The sequence below is a fragment of the Quercus lobata genome, chromosome 4 (assembly GCF_001633185.2).
Source record: "Quercus lobata isolate SW786 chromosome 4, ValleyOak3.0 Primary Assembly, whole genome shotgun sequence".
NCBI classification, from domain to species: domain Eukaryota; kingdom Viridiplantae; phylum Streptophyta; class Magnoliopsida; order Fagales; family Fagaceae; genus Quercus; species Quercus lobata.
The window spans coordinates 29,959,113-29,976,148 of NC_044907.1; the positions used below are offsets into that span (position 1 = coordinate 29,959,113).

The following is a 17,036-nucleotide window of genomic DNA, read 5'->3' on the forward strand; positions in this document are numbered from 1 at the left end:
AGAGTACAAACCAAGAAGAATGTAATAAAATTTAGTTTTTATTTATTTTTTATATATTAGTTTTACTACTAAAATGTAATTGATTGTGTGCCTTTATATTTCTAATTTCTTGTAATGTTTCAAATTGAACAATTTTGATGTTGCCTATACAGTCATGAATTGATGCAAGAGTTTTATCCAATAATGAACAAAACTTTATTGAAATGTATACTTTGATTACAAGGCTATTAGAACAAGAGCCCTAATTAATACATAGTCATGGGCAATGATTTATTTCCCTCAATAGGAACCTAAGACTTGCATTCACAAATTCTGTAAGGATGCAAGTTGAAGTCGAAGTGTAATGAATAAGATAATACCCAAGCAAAATCTTCCATTCAAAAACAATTTTTGAAGCATACAAGTGGCTGCTAAAGGTAAATGTTGAAGTTTATGTATCCAAAAGAAAAATATATTTCTACAATACTTCTTAATGGTAGAACTTATGCAAGAACAACAAAATACAACCCAATCATAACCCAAGACGTAATCAAAGCAATCCTAAACTTGTGCACTTTCTCCTCAGCAGTTCGGGCTGCGACTCAATACTTCTCAGCTCTGCGCTTGGCTATCCGTTCCCGCTCTAATGCTTCCGTTCAAAATTGTCCCTCTCAATTTTGGCAGCTTCCACCTCAGCTGCCAGTCCTGTAAACCTTTCCCACACAATATTGATGAACTTGATGTGCTCAACTCGCAGTTCTTTGTAGCACCTTTCTTCAAGATACTTCGCAATCTGTTTAAAAAAAAGTACCAAAAATATTCAACACTGAGCTCACTAATTTCAATGAAAGTCACTTTTACTGGGAGACACACAAGTAGAACAACAAATTTAGAGACCATACCTTAGGGGTCCGAACCAGGTTTTTTGCAGCATATTAACATAACAATTTTTCTTTCATTTGGAGGGCTATCCTGCCATATATTTTGATCATTTTTCTAGTTATTGATAGGTGGAAATAGTAAAATAGGCTAAATTTCCAGGCAAAAGATCTATTAAGAAACACTTCAAGTAGCTAAGTATCAAACTCATAATACTTAAACTCAATTTAATTTCCTATATAACTAAGATAGAGTAGGACTAAAGACTCAAGCTTTCTTTGACCAAACAAAAAAAGAAGAACTTGTGGAAAGAAGGATAATGAAAGATAAAATATAGACACATTTATGTCACACAAGGATGAGACAACGCACATATTTGCTTCAAAGACTAGCATCATTCTTAAGCATATTAACCAGTTTCAGATCCTATTCCGAGATCCAATGATCCAATCAGAGGGCTAGCATTCCAAAACAAACAAATGGTAGCGAAGGTCAAGGCCAGCTTTTCTTTAAAAAAAAGCCATTCCAAGGGTGATATGCGAAAAAGACATGCATATTCTTTGCTTCAAAGAAGGAAGCATATTGTCCTAGTCATGAGAATATAATGGCACTACAACTAACTTTTGTTAAATAAGAGCATAAGCCACAGCGACACTTGTACTACATAATCTAATAGTCACATTGACAACCACTAGTTAGATTTAATCTTAATCAAGGCTTAGCTACCTTGAATGTCTGTAAGCTCAACTACAACATACACATAGCACCTTATAGGCTTATATTACACTATCAGAAATTAAACCATAGGAATAATAAAAAATTAACACATTTAAGCAACAGAAAAAGATACTAGCAAGAGACTTAGGAAAGATCTCTGCAAGCAGTTTTTTGTATCGCTTAACAGGTTGTCGAGAGCTTGATCTCAAAGCAGGACAACAAACACACATGCTCTCACATGTTGGGAAAATCTTTCTGGAGATTAACCCCATTTTCCTGCAATTTTTTTTAAGACAAACAAAAATATAAGGAAAAACATAGTCAAAAACCCCAACCAAATAGATAAAAATGTTACCAAATCAAAGCACGGCAAAGATTAACCCACTAGTCCAGCAGAAAAGCTTAGTGGAACACAAAACAAAAATAAATTAGCACATTCCCAGAAACTGCAAGTTTTCTTTTTTTATTAACAAAAAAGAGAAAAAGGAAACAACCCAACAAGAAAAGCAAAAAACAAATGAAGTTCGCAGCCATTGGGGCTATAAAGGACAAACATTGAGCTACACATTTCCAAAGATATAAATTGTAAACCCCCAAAAGAGGCCAAAACAAGAATGAAGAAAAGAGAGGTAAAATCACCAACACAAAATAAATGAATTAACCAAATGTGAAGCACTTAACAGAGAAAATTCATAACTTTCCTAGTTTAAAAACTCAACTAGAAAAGCCCAAATAAAAACTGATAAAAAAAAAAAAAAAAATCTTATCTTTAGCAAAACCCAGAACACCCATTGGAGTGAAAAGCATAGAGAAAACAAGAACTACACATACCTAGCACTGTAGAGACAGATCTGGTGGTTTGAAACTACAAAACTCCAACTGGGTTTTTGTTCAAAGAGAGAGTGTGAAACAAATTACAAGGATTTAACTGGGTTTTTGTTCAAAGGTTTTAACTTTCATCATTAGGAACCTAATAATAACCCTTTGAATACAAATTACAAGGATTTAACTGGGTTTTTGTTCAAAGGTTTTAACTTTCATCATTAGGAACCTAATAATAACCCTTTGAATACAAATTACAAGGATTTAAGCATTTTGATACAATAGACAAAAAATACAGGAAATATAAAAACTGAATTTTAATTAAAACTCATAAAATTCCAAACTTAGAACTAATAATAAGCATAATTCTGCAACCATTACATTTCCCATTACCAAAAACACACGCACAAAGCCGCTAAATAGATTCTTTGACAATGAATTTCAGAACAACTACCTTAGGGAAATAGTTGGCTGGAATAGCCGGAGTAGCGTGCTCAAGAACCACTCCAAGAACAGTCGGACTTCAACAGAGACAAACAACAAGCAGTTGATTGACACCATCTACTGCTTTTAGAAGATTTCAGAGCATAGTGTGGGCGGTAGTGGGGAAAGAGATTTGTGAGTTTCAGGGTAATTCGATAGACCAAGCCCGCTCTTGTCAAAACTGGTGAGGCGGAGCAATGGCTGTGCTGGAGGCACAGTTGGGGTTGAGAGGAGCGTCAGGGAGAGGGAGGTAGAGAGAGAAAACCCCTGGTGGAAGTGAGAGAGTGAGAGAAAAATAAGAGAGGAGAGAGAGTTCGAACAAGCTTAAAAAAGAGATAACGTGGCAGCTTCCTATTGGCTGGCGTAAAACACTGGTTTTACGCCACGCCCTGACCAAACGTTTACTCTTACATAAAATGGCCCATCTAATAATATTGTGGACATAATTGCACACCCTTAATGGGATGGTCATTCTATAAGTATAAGTACTTGTAGAGTGTGAGGGGCAAGAGCTGAGATTTAAGTCTTCAGGAGGGAGTTTCACACACATATACACTTAGATTATTGTAGAGTAGAATTCTATCTTGTAAAAAAAAAAAAAAAAAAAAAAAACAATATTGTGGACAACAAAGTCCAATTCACAGCATTTTTACGAAGCTAAGCTCAGCTTATAGGAGGATTTCGCACTTGACCAAAGAGAGATAAAAAGAAATTATTCAACTACTAGCTCATTAAAGAAGATCATGGAGAGTCAAGAAGGAAAGTAGTTATATCTCCTGGCCCTGTAAGTATGAGTGGTAGACCAATCAATGGCTGTTTGGGGGTAGAGGTAGTGGTGATATCACATTCAAGGCATCTCTTTCAAAAATAGTTTGGTTAAAATGTATTTAGATTATTAACACAATTTGCTTGAAGTGATACTTTCTTGGCAAAGTTTCAAGAAGTTCAGAAAAACTACTCCGATTAATCAATAGTCTCTATAAATCAAGATAATTAAGTTCAATTATATATTTTATTTTAAACATTCAACATTTTTTTTGCTTAAATAAAAAAATTATGAGTCTTATTTGTTTTGCTTGTGATATCTGACTTTGCATAAGTGTTACATGTCGTATAATGTGATTTCACCATTTCCTGTGCTATATGCACATGAATATATATGGAGGGGACAAGGGTACCCTTCTTGGTTTCCTTTTTATTGTCTATTTTATTATTCAATTTCAAATAAATAAATAAATAAATAAATATATTTATTAATTAATTTACACATCGCATGAGCATGGTATTAGTATAAAAAATATTATGTTCATACACTACAAAACACGTGGGTTATAGCCACGTTTGCAAAAACGTGACGATAGGTGGGCTATAGCCGCGTTTTAAGTAAATGCGGCTTAAAGTATTCAACAATAGCCGCATGTTTAAAATGCGGCTATATAATACATCTACAGCCGCGTTTTTAGGTGTTTATAGCCACATTTTTTTGGTTAGGAGCTATTGTCGCGTTTTAAACATGTGGCTATAGGACCAACCAAATCAAAAAAAAATTTGTTTTTGTTTTTTTTTTATCTGACGTATGGCCGTGTTTGGAAAATGTAGCTTTAGCTTACCTATAGCCGCGTTTTTTAAATGCGGCTATAAATTTAGTCTGTAGCCGCATTTCTCAAACATGGCTTTAGTTTTCCTATGGCCACATTTTTAAAATGTGGCATTAGCTTTACCTATAGCTGCAAGTTAAAAATGCGGCTTTAGGGTTGATATAAATAGTAACACAAAAATCTAATCAAACCTTTTGTTCGCCAAACGCTGACCTCTAGCTCCCATCGCAGATCAGAACTCTCACTCTCACTCTCCGAATTGAAGCTCTCACCCTCCATCTGTCACTCTCACTCTCAGTCACCACTCTAACTCTAGCATTGCTTATAGCCATCGAGCTCCTTTCCCTGGCGAAGCTCCGATCCACTTCACCGAGCTCCTTCCTCATCATTCTTTGTGTCCATCACCTTCACCGAGCTCCTTCCTCATCCTCATCTCTCTCTCTCTCTTTAATTGGTGAGCCTCTCTTTCTCTCTGTAACTTTTATCTATTTATATGTATGTATTTATGTCACATGCTTAGTAGTGATTGATTGATCTAAAGTTTTAATCTTTGTTTGAAAAATGTAATGTTGGTTTTTGGGTTTCTTTGTTTTGATCACCCTTTAATCAATTTTTGCTTCTTTAAAAAAAAAAGTTCTAAATGATTTTGTATTGAGATGGGTATTGTGAAAAAAAAAAAAAAAAAAAAAAGTTTTACCACGTTGTTTTGTGCTTTTGGTTGTATTAATCTTTATTAAATTGCTATTAAGTGCAATAGTTATGTGGCAATGGACAAAAACTGATGATTCCTATGTAAAATATTATGAAAAAGGAAAATGTTTTGTTTTATTTTTCGTTTTGGGGAAGATATTATTCCCATAACATGTGCCAAAATATAAAGTAGCAGAGAGAGCTGTAGTGTGTGCGTACACATTTCTTTCTCTGCATTTTTTAAAGTTGTGTGCGCTTTTTTTTTTTACTTACAACAAATAGAAGATGAGAGAGGGTAGAGACCAAACAGTGCTACCTTAATGGCCACAAGATTCTTGATAGTGCACTTCACTACTTGTTTGTATGGCTTTTGCTACTCCTTTCATGAGTCCATAAAGTTTTTCACAAAGATATTTTACAACTCTCATTTTATCTATAGATAATAAAATGATATCAATAATAAGCTCAACTAAAAAAAATTAATAAAAATCTGTCAACTTAGTTGTAAAAAGTCATATATGTAACATTGTTCTTTACTTTCTTTTTTCTTCATTTTTTTGGGGGGGGGGGGGGGGGGGAATTTACTTCTAAACCTCTTTTTTCATAAATGTATTAGCAATATTTTTTTCTATGTTGAAATATCGCTTTCCCCTCCCCTCAATATATGTATATGTATATATATATATATATATATATATTTTTTTTTTTTTCTTTATTCCAATAATTCTTAGAAGTCAATAATTGTTTCTTATTTAAGCACCACATTTTCTAGTGGTAGTTGAAGCCTGAAAGGAAGTGAGAAAGGTATGTGAGTAGAAATGGATGTGTAGTAAATGAGGTGGACGGCAAGTCAATAATTGTCACTTGCATTTGTTTAGTTGGAGAATTTTCCATTAGACAAAGCTCAGATTCTCTCCATATATTGTCCCTTTTGGCCAATCTTTGTTTATGGATTTAGGATTGTTTCTTCATGTAAAAGTATCATCCAACCCTCATTAAGGTTCAAGGTGTGCTAGACAGCTAGAGCTAGGTGACATGTTGCAGCATTTCATGTTTGTAGAGGTTGAAATTTCAAGCTCTTTAATAATGATTAGGGGTTTACATCATTGAAAGCAATCCCTAGTCCCTACTATATCAATAATTATTACATTTACATGCAAATCTTATATATATTGCCCTCATGATATATAGTTTCATATATTAAGGTGTGTTTGTATAAGGTGTTCAAAAACTATGTTTTGAGTTTAAAATAAATGTTTTGTAAAAAATTTATTCTGGTTGCAAAACAAAGTTTTTGGATTTAAAAACGATATTTTAAACTCTCAAAACACCAAACCAAAAACCCCACAAATATACCAAACACATAATATACATCTTTTATTATTATTATTATTATTATTATGGCACTTGCTATCTAAAAAAGAAAAAAAAAAAGAAAAAAAAAAGAAAGAAAGAACCAAGGAATGAATGGATCCAATTTAGATGCATGGTTTTACTTTTATGAGACAGTTAGTAATCACTTTCCAAATGACATTATAATTATCCATTTCAAATGCTTCGAACTTTTAGTGTGAAGTTTGTGCTATTCTTGATAGCAGTTGTTCTTGATAAAGAATCTTCTTTGCTACATGTTGTACCTAATATCCATTGATTGTGTGGTCAATCAGCAATATATGTATAGTATATGGAAGTTTAATACTCTTGATTGTTGCCACCAATTAGATGTGCGGCATGAAGAGCAACTCGCCTAAACACTAGCCCAATCAAATGCAAAGCATCAAGAGCAAATGACAAAAATGATGTTGCACAAGAAAGAAATGTTTGCCCAATTTCACCCACTTATGCATTTTTCATAGCCTTCTCAGGTATTAAAAATGTTGCATTTAATTTAATGAAAATTACGTGTTTATTGCAATGCATTGTTATGTGCTACTAATAAGATGTGTTTAATATATTCAGGATGGTGCTGTTGATAAATGAGGACTCTTTGTGGATTTTGAACAAATTATTTTGTATTACTTTTTGGCTGATCATAAAAGAATATTGTAGACATGAATATTATTTTGATATTATAGACATGTTGATATATAGACAGGTCGATCATGCCATTCAAAGAATGACAATCTTTTTTGTAAACAAAACTTTTTAGTTGAATCTCTTGTATATGTACACAGGTACATTGATGCTTTAATAACATAGAAGAGTTTAAGAGAATTAAATAGTGAAGCCATGCATCGTTCTCAAGGTAAGTTTGAAATATATAAATACCATTTCCTAATTTCTTTGTTTTTGTGTGTTAATTCCTAACTTCTTTGTTTCAATGTTTGTGAATGACTGTAAATTGTTGTAATAAAAGAAAGCCAATTTTGCTTGTTATGGGATTAGAGGTTAATAAATTAGTATGTGTTTATTCATCAGTGACCCCAAATCTTTTTAGAGTGCTTGCTAATTATGATATTAGTGCTGGTTACAGTACTTCTTAAGCATGATTGGTTCTACTTGAAAGTTGTTTATTATGTGAAGTAAAATGGCTGAGAATATAAGAATTGTAAAACATCCACATCATCTACTGATATGGCATTCTAAAAGTGTGACTAAAAGCAACTCTTCATAAAATTTTGTGTTATTCATAACTGCTTATCATTTAGTGCACAAACTGCTGGCCATTGATTAAGGTTGATTGGACTGAAATTGCAAATTCTGATTAAATATAATAAAAATCGCAGTAGACAACTGTGTATCAATCATTGAAAGTGTTTATGGATGTTGCTATATGAGTTGTTTTATTCACTATAAGAGAGCCAAGGTAGAAGAGTTTTTAAATCTTGGTTAGGATGGAAGTTATATATTGTGGTGGGGCTGGTGGCCTAATTCCACTTTATCTATAGTTTCTTACATATTGAGGCTCTTTTTAAACATGCACAGGCTGATTTTTTTAATAAAAACATGTTTGTTGGGAGAAGGCCCACATTGAGGCCTCAATAAGATGCAATACTATATGGATTTGATTATTGAATTTAATGGTTTGCATGATGGAACTCTAAATTATAAAGACCATATTATATATTAATCATCAAGGAAATTTTTATACATGATTTATCTTTTATTATTTAGCTTTTTGTTCTTTTGAGAAGAGGGTCAAGGATATGGAAAATTGATATCTTTTATGGATTCTCTTTTCTTCATTAATAGTTTTAAGTATCCATGAGGTTTCTCCTAAAATAGTATGATTTGTGTAACATTTATTGAGACATTCTAGCATATTAGACTATACTGAAAAGATGCATCTTTTCAAGTTGAGTTGTTCAAACATCCACATTTGTTGCTATTGCAAGTAAGGAATTCCATCTTTAATCTTCCAGGTGGTTGCTTGAGACTGGGTGAATCAGGTAGATGGACAAATTATCATACATCAAATAGGAAAGGTGAATCATGTTTAGTCATGGGTAATTTTTCTAAGGGTTTGCTGAACTGGGTAGGAATGGCAACGGGTCAGGTTCGGGTTAGGTTTTTTCATACCCGGACCGACCCGCGGCCCGAACCCGGCCCGTTTACTAAACGGGTTTTTTTGGGGCCTGGACCTGCCCCTGCCGGGCCCCATCCAGTTAGGCCAAATTTGGGCCTAATTCTCGGACCAAATCATGGCCCAATCACAATCAATTTTTTTTCAAGGCCCAGATGCCAAAAATAGGCCCAATTAGCTTAAAATATGAAGGAAAAAAAAAAAAAAAAATCTCACACCAAATCAGCTTGTCAAACACTGGATTGTCATAGTGTAAGATCTTGAGTATAAGTATATGCAAGTGTAAGATTTTTCCTCTTTTTTTTTTTTTTTTTTTTTTTTTTTTTACAAAAAAAAAAAAAAAGAGGAAAACAAATCAGCTTTTTTTTTTCTTCACTTCTTTGCTAATACAGATTTTTCACCATCAAAAAAATAAAAAATACAAATCACAATCCCAAACATAAACAGATTTTTTTTTTCCTCTTTTCTGTTAATACAAATTTTTTACTAAAAAAAAAAAAAAACACAAATCACAAACAGAAAACACAATCAATAAATCCCAAATTCAATTCTTTCGTATTTGATATCGGCGTCGATGTTGCCGAGTGACATACGCACCGCGGCGGTGTGTGCAGCTGAGGCTAGGTTGCATAGATCGTCCGATGGTGGTAAAGATCTTGAGAAAGAGAGAGAGAGGAGGCGGCTGAGAGGTGAGGCGTGAGCGTGCCTGTGAGTGTGCTTTTGTGTAAGGGTGAGGCGCTGAGTGAGGGTGAGGGAGGCCGTGTGCGTGAGGCAGTGACTGAGAGTGTGTGTGTGCTGAAATGAGGCAGTGAGGGTGAAGAGGGATTGAGGAAGGCGTGAGCTGCTGTTGAAGAAATGAGGGACTTTAGGGTTACTGGGTTAGTTATAGCTATATATATATATATATAGGGGATTTTTTGGTAATTTCAGGGTAACCAGGTTATATTCGGGTCGGGTTTCGGATTTTTTAAAAAAAACCCATACCCGACCCTATTCCTAATCGGATCGGGTAAAATCTAACCCATTAGGGTGGGGCCGGACCGGGTTCCCGTGGGTCGGGCAAAAATTGCCATCCTTAGAACTGGGAACCTTTTGAATTGAATGTACAGATATTGATGGATTGAGACGTAAGCTGTCAAGAAAGTTTTCTGCAATGAAAGTGGTGATGGGATTGGATGGGAGGTATCAGAAAGGTACTTTCAGTTTATCGCTTTCATATCAGTATTCTCATTGCAATTATGTTAATATGAATATTGTATTTGATACTTGCCACCTAATTTAAAATGTCCTAAGGTAGTTGGTCTGCTTTAAACCATTCTGGGTTTTGATGTCTTTGGAAATTTACTTCTTATGATTTTATTGTTTGTAGTCGAAAGTTTATTGTACCGAAAAACCTTAAATTACTCGTAGTTCCACTATGCCAGATTCATGAAAATCACAAGGTATTGAACTCCATATTCCTTAAAGATTGATAATTTCCCATGGAGATTGAATCAACATCGTGATTCACATTATATTTGGAAAATTCCAGCTTGTTATTTGTTGCATTCAATTCCTTTTTTAATTTCTTCTTGGATATCCAACTTCCTGTATAGAATTTAGTGTGTGACAAGTTTCTTATAGCCGCATTTGTAAAACTTATAGCAATGTTTGTAGACAGGCATTTGCCATTTGCCCAAGAAAAAAAAAAAAAAAACTTGTAGCCGTGTTTTTAAAATGTGGCTATTGCTGTCCCCTATAGTCGTGTTTTAAAAACACGGCCTAAAGATAAGACCTATAGCCACGTTTATAAAATGCGGTTATAGTTGTCCCTTATAGTTGCATTTTAAAAACGTGGCTATAGTTGTACCCTATAGCCACCTTTTACAAACGCGACTAAAGTATGTCCTATAGCCGGGTTTTTTAAAATGTGGCCATTGGTCCTGGCCTATAGTTACGGGTTTTAGGCAACAATTAGAAACACAGTTATAAAAAATGCAGTTTAGGGGTGTCAATTCAGGTTAGCATGTCGGGTTCGTGTCGTGTCAAGGTAAGGGTATTCGACTAAATGGCTCAACCCTAACCCAACCCATTTAATAATCATGTCATGATCCTTTAACCCTAACTCGACCTGTTAATAAGGCGGGTTGACCTGACCCAACCCATTTGACATGCTTAATAAACGTCGTGTTAGGTTGACACGAATGTAACACCTATAGCCACCTTTTACAAACGCGACTAAAGTATGTCCTATAGCCGGGTTTTTAAAAATGTGGCCATTGGTCCTGGCCTATAGTTATGGGTTTTAGGCAACAGCTAGAAACACAGTTATAAAAAATGCAGCTTAGGGGTGTCAATTCGGGTTAGCGTGTTGAGTTCGTATCGTGTCAAGGTAGGGGTATTTGACTAAATGACTCAACCCTAACCCGACCCATTTAATAATCGTGTCATGATCCTTCAACCCTAACTCGACTTGTTAATAAGGCGGGTTGACCTGACCCAACCCATTTGACACGCTTAATAAACGTCGTGTTAGGTTAACACGAATGTAACACAACCCATTTCAACTTGCATAATATTAAATATAACATCCATTTAGAAATAATTTTTTTTACATCCCAAAAAACAGTGCATACACTTCAAGTTTTCAACCAACATTCAAAATAATATAGTTCAACAAAAATATAACATTCATCTAAAAAATAAGTTTTTTACACTCAAAAAGAAGTGCATACACTTCAACCCAAATTCAAAATAACTAAGTTTAACAAAAATAAAATAACATAATTCAACAAAAATATAATATTCTTGGAACTCGTCAAATGCTAAGTATCAATATTGAAAGAATTTGAATAAACAGTAGACTAATCCTGACTATGACCACGATTATCATCCATTGATTCTTTGTTGATGTCCAAATTCATAACATCTTCCACAAGCTCATCCAATTTCATTTGTGCAAGTTCTATGCCCAAAAAAAGAAAAGAAAAAAAAATAGTAGTTCTAGGGTCTGTAAAGTTTCAATTTCCAATTATATCCCTTGTAAATTTTTGTAATTACTCACTTTTCTTTTTAAATTTAAAATATATGTTGGATATAAAAAGGTATTTGACAAATCTAAAATAAAATAAATATTTATTTGTTATACGAGTTAGACGGGTTGTGTTAAGTGGGTCATTTTGGGTTAACACAAATAAACTGGTGTGTCAAACGTGTCTATTGCGGGTTATGCGGGTTGACTCGCTTATGACATATTTCTTATCGTGTCGCTTTTGGGTCGACCTATTTATGATCCAAACCTATTAAGGTCTAACCCTAACCCGAAAAAACCTGTGTCGGGTTCGTGTCGTGTTCGTGAGTTGGGTCGAATATTGACACCCCTAAATTGCAGCTATAGACCGAATTGACTTATAGTCGCGTTTTTAAAAACGCAGCTATAGGACTTTTTTTTGTAGTGATAGTTTATATGATTAACGTGCTTATAAATTTAACTAATTCATAATATAAAAATGACATAAATTAATTTTAAATAATTTAATCATTTGATTAATCTGTATAAATTTAACTATTTTATTCTATGGAGTTGGCAATTGACGCCTGTAGGAGAGGAGATCATGATAATTTTTGTTAATCTATGGCCCATGAATCGTCCATATAAGTAATCCGATAAGATCAGCAGTGGAGTGATTTTAACTTAATTGTTGAGTATTTTTAGGGACCATTCATGTGATAGTGGATTTATCTCTATTTGTATTTAAAAACTCATATGATAGATGTCCTACTAATTGGGAGAGACTTAATTAAATAGCCTATCCGGTGACTTGAAGGTGGTCCAAATGGTGAAAAATTGTAAGGACAAATTTGTAAAACAAGCAAAAAGCAATATCGGACTAGTTTGTGATTCATTCTACCTAGGTACGTGCACATACAACCCTTATAATTTTTTCTACATTTTGCAACTGCATTCAAAGTAAATTACTATAATGCCATCTTTCATTCATAATCTTAGGTGTTTCTTCCCCATATGTAACATTTAAAAAAAAAAAAAAATCAGAAACAACTTGAAATATATATATATATATATATATTTTTTTTTTTTCCCCTCTGGTTAACGAGATGTCCAGAGTATGAAATCTTTATTACTTTTTTTTTATAAGAAAAATCTTTATTACTTTGTTGTCGTCGTCTTTTATATATATATATATATATATATATATATATTAATATTATTATTATTATTAAGACTTTACGGTGGGTGGCTAAATAATTAATTAGCATATAAGTTTCTCACACAGGTAGGCTCTTTGATCATTCTAATGATTTAAAATAAAATATGTATTTGAATTATCAAAGAAAATGTAATTAAACAAGACAATATAATATTACATTACACTACAGGAGCTACACGGTAGGCTAACAGCCTAGCTAACACATGCATACACCAGATGATTAGAAAAAGAGGATATTAAGACTCACCAATAAATTCAAAGTCATAAAGAATATTAGAAACATTACAAATTCACGTAATTAATTAAGGACCAATTTTTCATTCCTAAGACATACATATATTGACAGAAAGTTTACATCTTCTGTTCAATAATAAATTACACAATTCAACAAACCCACTAGCAACATTAAACATCAATATCATTGCCTACCTCTTACCTAACCCATTTCAATATATATGAAAACAAGACAATAATACATACACTAGATCTACTTGCATGGTGGTTAAAAATAATACATACACTAGATCTACCTGCATGGTGGTTAACACGTATATCATGTTTCGGGTGTATACATACGTTCGAAATATGATATCATTTTGCCACTAACACATGATTTATTTTTATGAGAAGAAACGCTAACACATGAGTAAATTTGCAATAGATAATAACTTTTTTTTTATTATTTTTTTTAATTTTTAGAGAAAGATAGCAAGCTTTATTCAAGAAATAACAAATACAACATGGAGAAGAGCTTGTTGTAAATTGTTGTAAAAAACAAGAACTATCTTCAATCCAAGCTAGATAATAATCAATGCTAGAAACAAATTTTGCTAATAAGTGTGCAAGAGATAATAATTTGTACACAAAAGAATACACTATATATTTAGACACACAAGTGAAATCAAAGTCAAAAAGCATATTAAAAAGAATGAAGAAGAAAAAAATCACAAATTCTTGTAAGGGCCAATTATTCATTGATAACATGGTATCGACAACTACATCTCACATTCAATAATGATAGCACAATATAATAAAAAAAGGCACAAATTCTCGTAAGGGTCAATTATTCATTGATAACATGATATCAACAGCTACATCTCACGTTCAATAATGATAACACAGTATAATAATTCAACAAACCAACAGAAACAATAATTTACGCCAATAGCTTAGCACTGCCTCTTGCCTAGCCCATGTATGCAAACATGGTCACAAACACAAGCAAAAACCCAAACATCAAATTGTTCATGTTACAAGAAATACTAGCCACTCCACTCTTTGGTGGTGGTGGAGGTGAGGCGGCGACGGTGGAGGGCGGTGTACCGGTCGGGGCAGTGGGTGAGCCGCTTGGGGTGGTGCCATTAGCTGCTACAACAGTGATCGATAGTTTCATACCTTGAGCACAGTGACCAGATGTGGGGCATATGAAGTACATTGGGCCAGCAGTGGTTAAAGTGATTGTTGTGCTTCCACCATTGTAATTTTTGATGGCATTGCTAGAGCTGCAACTGTTGTAGTCAGCTTGATTTACTTCATCCACTTGGTGGGTAGAGTCATAGGTGAACACTGTTTTTTGAATATTATTAAAACTATAGTTAGTATGTTTTGTCAAACAAACAATGTATGTATTTTTAATCTACTAATGAGGTTTAGTTTTTGTAAGCTAGCTAATGAAACCCATGTGTTCAATCAATATTGGTTGGTCGGTCCAAAGAGAAATTTAGAATGATGATAGAAAAAGCTAAATTAAAGCACTAGAAAACTAATAAAATATAGTATATGGTAGCTCCATGTATGACAATATCATATAATTAGAATAAAAAAAAAAAACAAAGTGGAGTAGTTGGAAAAGCTAAACCACTTCTTGTAATGGTGGCTGGCTCTAGGTTTTGTCATTGACCCATATATGATTAATTGAGGACCACTTTCAAAGGTCTTGTAGCTAGTGATAGCAATTGATTAACAACTAGCCAAATACTCCTTCAAGAGAGTCAAGAGGCCAAATCTCATACGCTAATTGGTGGTAGGTAAGGGGATAGAGAAATGCCTTGATTCAAGGCTAGAAGGTTGAAAATCTATTCCTGAAGTCCCAAAAGCGGTTGGTTATAATAATTGATAAATTATCAATTTGTTGAAAAAGTTTAAATTATTAAGAAATTATGAATTTAATTACTTAAAACAGGTTAACAATACAAAAGATTTAAATAGTTAAAAAATGTGAATTTAATCACTTAATCATTCTTCTAATATAAAAAATTAATGAGTTAAACATCAATTTGATATGAAATCAACCATAACTTTAGGTGTAATCGCCTAGTTGGTGTACTAGTCTAGTTAGAAATAAGAGACAATCAGAGGAACTAGGAGTTCAAAAAAATTTAGTTGTTGGAAATAATGCAAAGTTGAGGCCATGGATTCTTCTATTGTTTGAAAAGTTTTGAAGGAAAGAAAGAATATTTAATTGACACAAAACTTGGACTCCTATTGTATAGGGTAGACATAAGAATTACAAGTTGCCAAGGTTGTCAAATAAGGAAGACAAACAGTGAGATTCTTACGTGTATATTATACTTATTTTTTATATCAGCATAATATATGCATAACTTTTAATATAATATAATATTGCATACTACATAATCAATGTTAACGTTTTTCACCTTTTCCATGCCAAACTGCTTTAATCAATCTATGTGTATTGTGTAGGTATAAATTATTTCTGTAGTGTGTGCTTCAAAATTCTAATTTAGTGAGACAGAGCCAGACAAGAGCAGGAACATTAACCTATACAGAAGACTTCAGCTAGTTCTAAATTCAACATACAGATACGGTCAAAACTCTTCATATATTACCAAGTTTTTCTTGTGCAATAATTATCTTTAGTGTGTCAGATACATTCTTCTAGTTTGAGACTACCGTTTAGCAATTTGTTAATTTTTAGATGTTTTGAAAAGGAAAAAAACAAATTTATATGATCTGAAATCTGAATTTTGAGTGTGATCCAAAGAGTAATAAACAACTTACAAAGGGTGTCACCAACTGCAAATGTTTGAGCAGCAGTCCAGGTGGCGTAGTCAGTTGTTTGACTCCAACCCTGGCTACCACCAACAACGTGTTGTGCTCCATAGACCACTGGTGTGGCCAGAGCTAGAATTAGAAGAGCAATTCTCATGGCCATGTTTAAGAATCAAAAGCCTTGTAGCTAGGTGTTTAGAAATCAAGGGAGTTAGTGAAAGTGGTAGAGAACTTTGAAGCATGTTCTATGTTATATAGGCACCGAAAGGGTACGAGAGGTTAGGAATGTCATAAATTATTTGGTTCTTTTTTTGGGGGTTGAAAGTTATTGTTAAAGAAAGGAAAGTCAATCCTGAACACCCTTATGTGTTACCAACTACTGTCTGAACTGAAAACCATGATAATGTAGTTGTTAACGTGTTATTTAATTACGTAGTGGTTCTTGGTTCTTCTCTCTTGTCTGTCCAGCTACCTAATGCATTGACACTTTTGATTCTCTGTATCATAGTCATAGCAGCCTAAAAAGCTTTATGGGAATAGGGATTATCTACCATGGCTTAAGGTTGCGGCGTCTTGGCTTCATAGATGAAAGTGAAGCTAATGGCTCCGCAGGAAATTCATGTGGTAAAAGTAACAGCTATTGGTCGGACTCAGACATACCAACCTCTGTTTTTAATAATTTGATAGGGTGGAGAATTTGAATTTTCATTCCTAGAATTTTCCATTGAGCAAGTAAACTTGATCTAACGTGCCAAAAGAATTTCAAGATTCTTTTCCAACGAATATTTTAGAATTTTACTTTTTACCTATTTTCAACTAAATTGGATCAAAAGTCAAATTAGTTCAGCAATAGGATGTTTTACAAAATTATTTTATGTTAGACATTCCTATTTCCTAATGGCAAAAATTCTAGTACTATTTCTATCCCTGTGGTTGGAAGATGCTCTTGTAACATGTTCATGATGCATTTCTATATTAAAACTAACATATTAATAGCAAAGCTTACAAAAGTTTCAGCAATTATGAGAAATATTACAATTTACATGCATGAAATCACTTTATTTATCTTACTTTGAAAGTATATATCATCATATTATGCAGCTTATAACCGGTAAAGATATATGA

At 33.5% G+C, this 17,036-nt stretch overlaps 2 protein-coding genes across 5 annotated transcripts; both read right to left on the minus strand.

Moving 5' to 3' along the window:
- Positions 1-411: 411 nt before the first annotated feature.
- Positions 412-3,192, minus strand: LOC115987882. 4 transcript variants are annotated; one of them, XR_004091246.1, is made up of 4 exons: positions 2,852-3,191; positions 1,720-1,851; positions 882-946; positions 412-772 (listed from the first exon to the last, which is right to left on the minus strand). XR_004091246.1 is itself a non-coding variant. In XM_031111491.1 (3 exons), exons 1-3 carry the CDS (start codon positions 2,956-2,958, stop codon positions 623-625), a joined length of 396 nt encoding a protein of 131 aa, XP_030967351.1. In that variant the 5' UTR covers positions 2,959-3,189; the 3' UTR covers positions 412-622. The 4 variants fall into 4 exon arrangements, 1 of the variants encoding a protein (XP_030967351.1); XR_004091245.1 differs by having other exon boundaries at positions 882-951; XR_004091244.1 differs by having other exon boundaries at positions 882-1,851; positions 2,852-3,192.
- Positions 3,193-13,946: 10,754 nt separating this feature from the next.
- On the minus strand, positions 13,947-16,157 carry LOC115983866 (uclacyanin-3-like). The gene is made up of 2 exons (XM_031106706.1): positions 15,921-16,157; positions 13,947-14,465 (listed from the first exon to the last, which is right to left on the minus strand). The coding sequence occupies exons 1-2, from the start codon at positions 16,072-16,074 to the stop codon at positions 14,086-14,088; spliced, it is 534 nt and encodes a 177-aa protein (XP_030962566.1). The 5' UTR covers positions 16,075-16,157; the 3' UTR covers positions 13,947-14,085.
- Between the last annotated feature and the right edge of the window lie 879 nt (positions 16,158-17,036).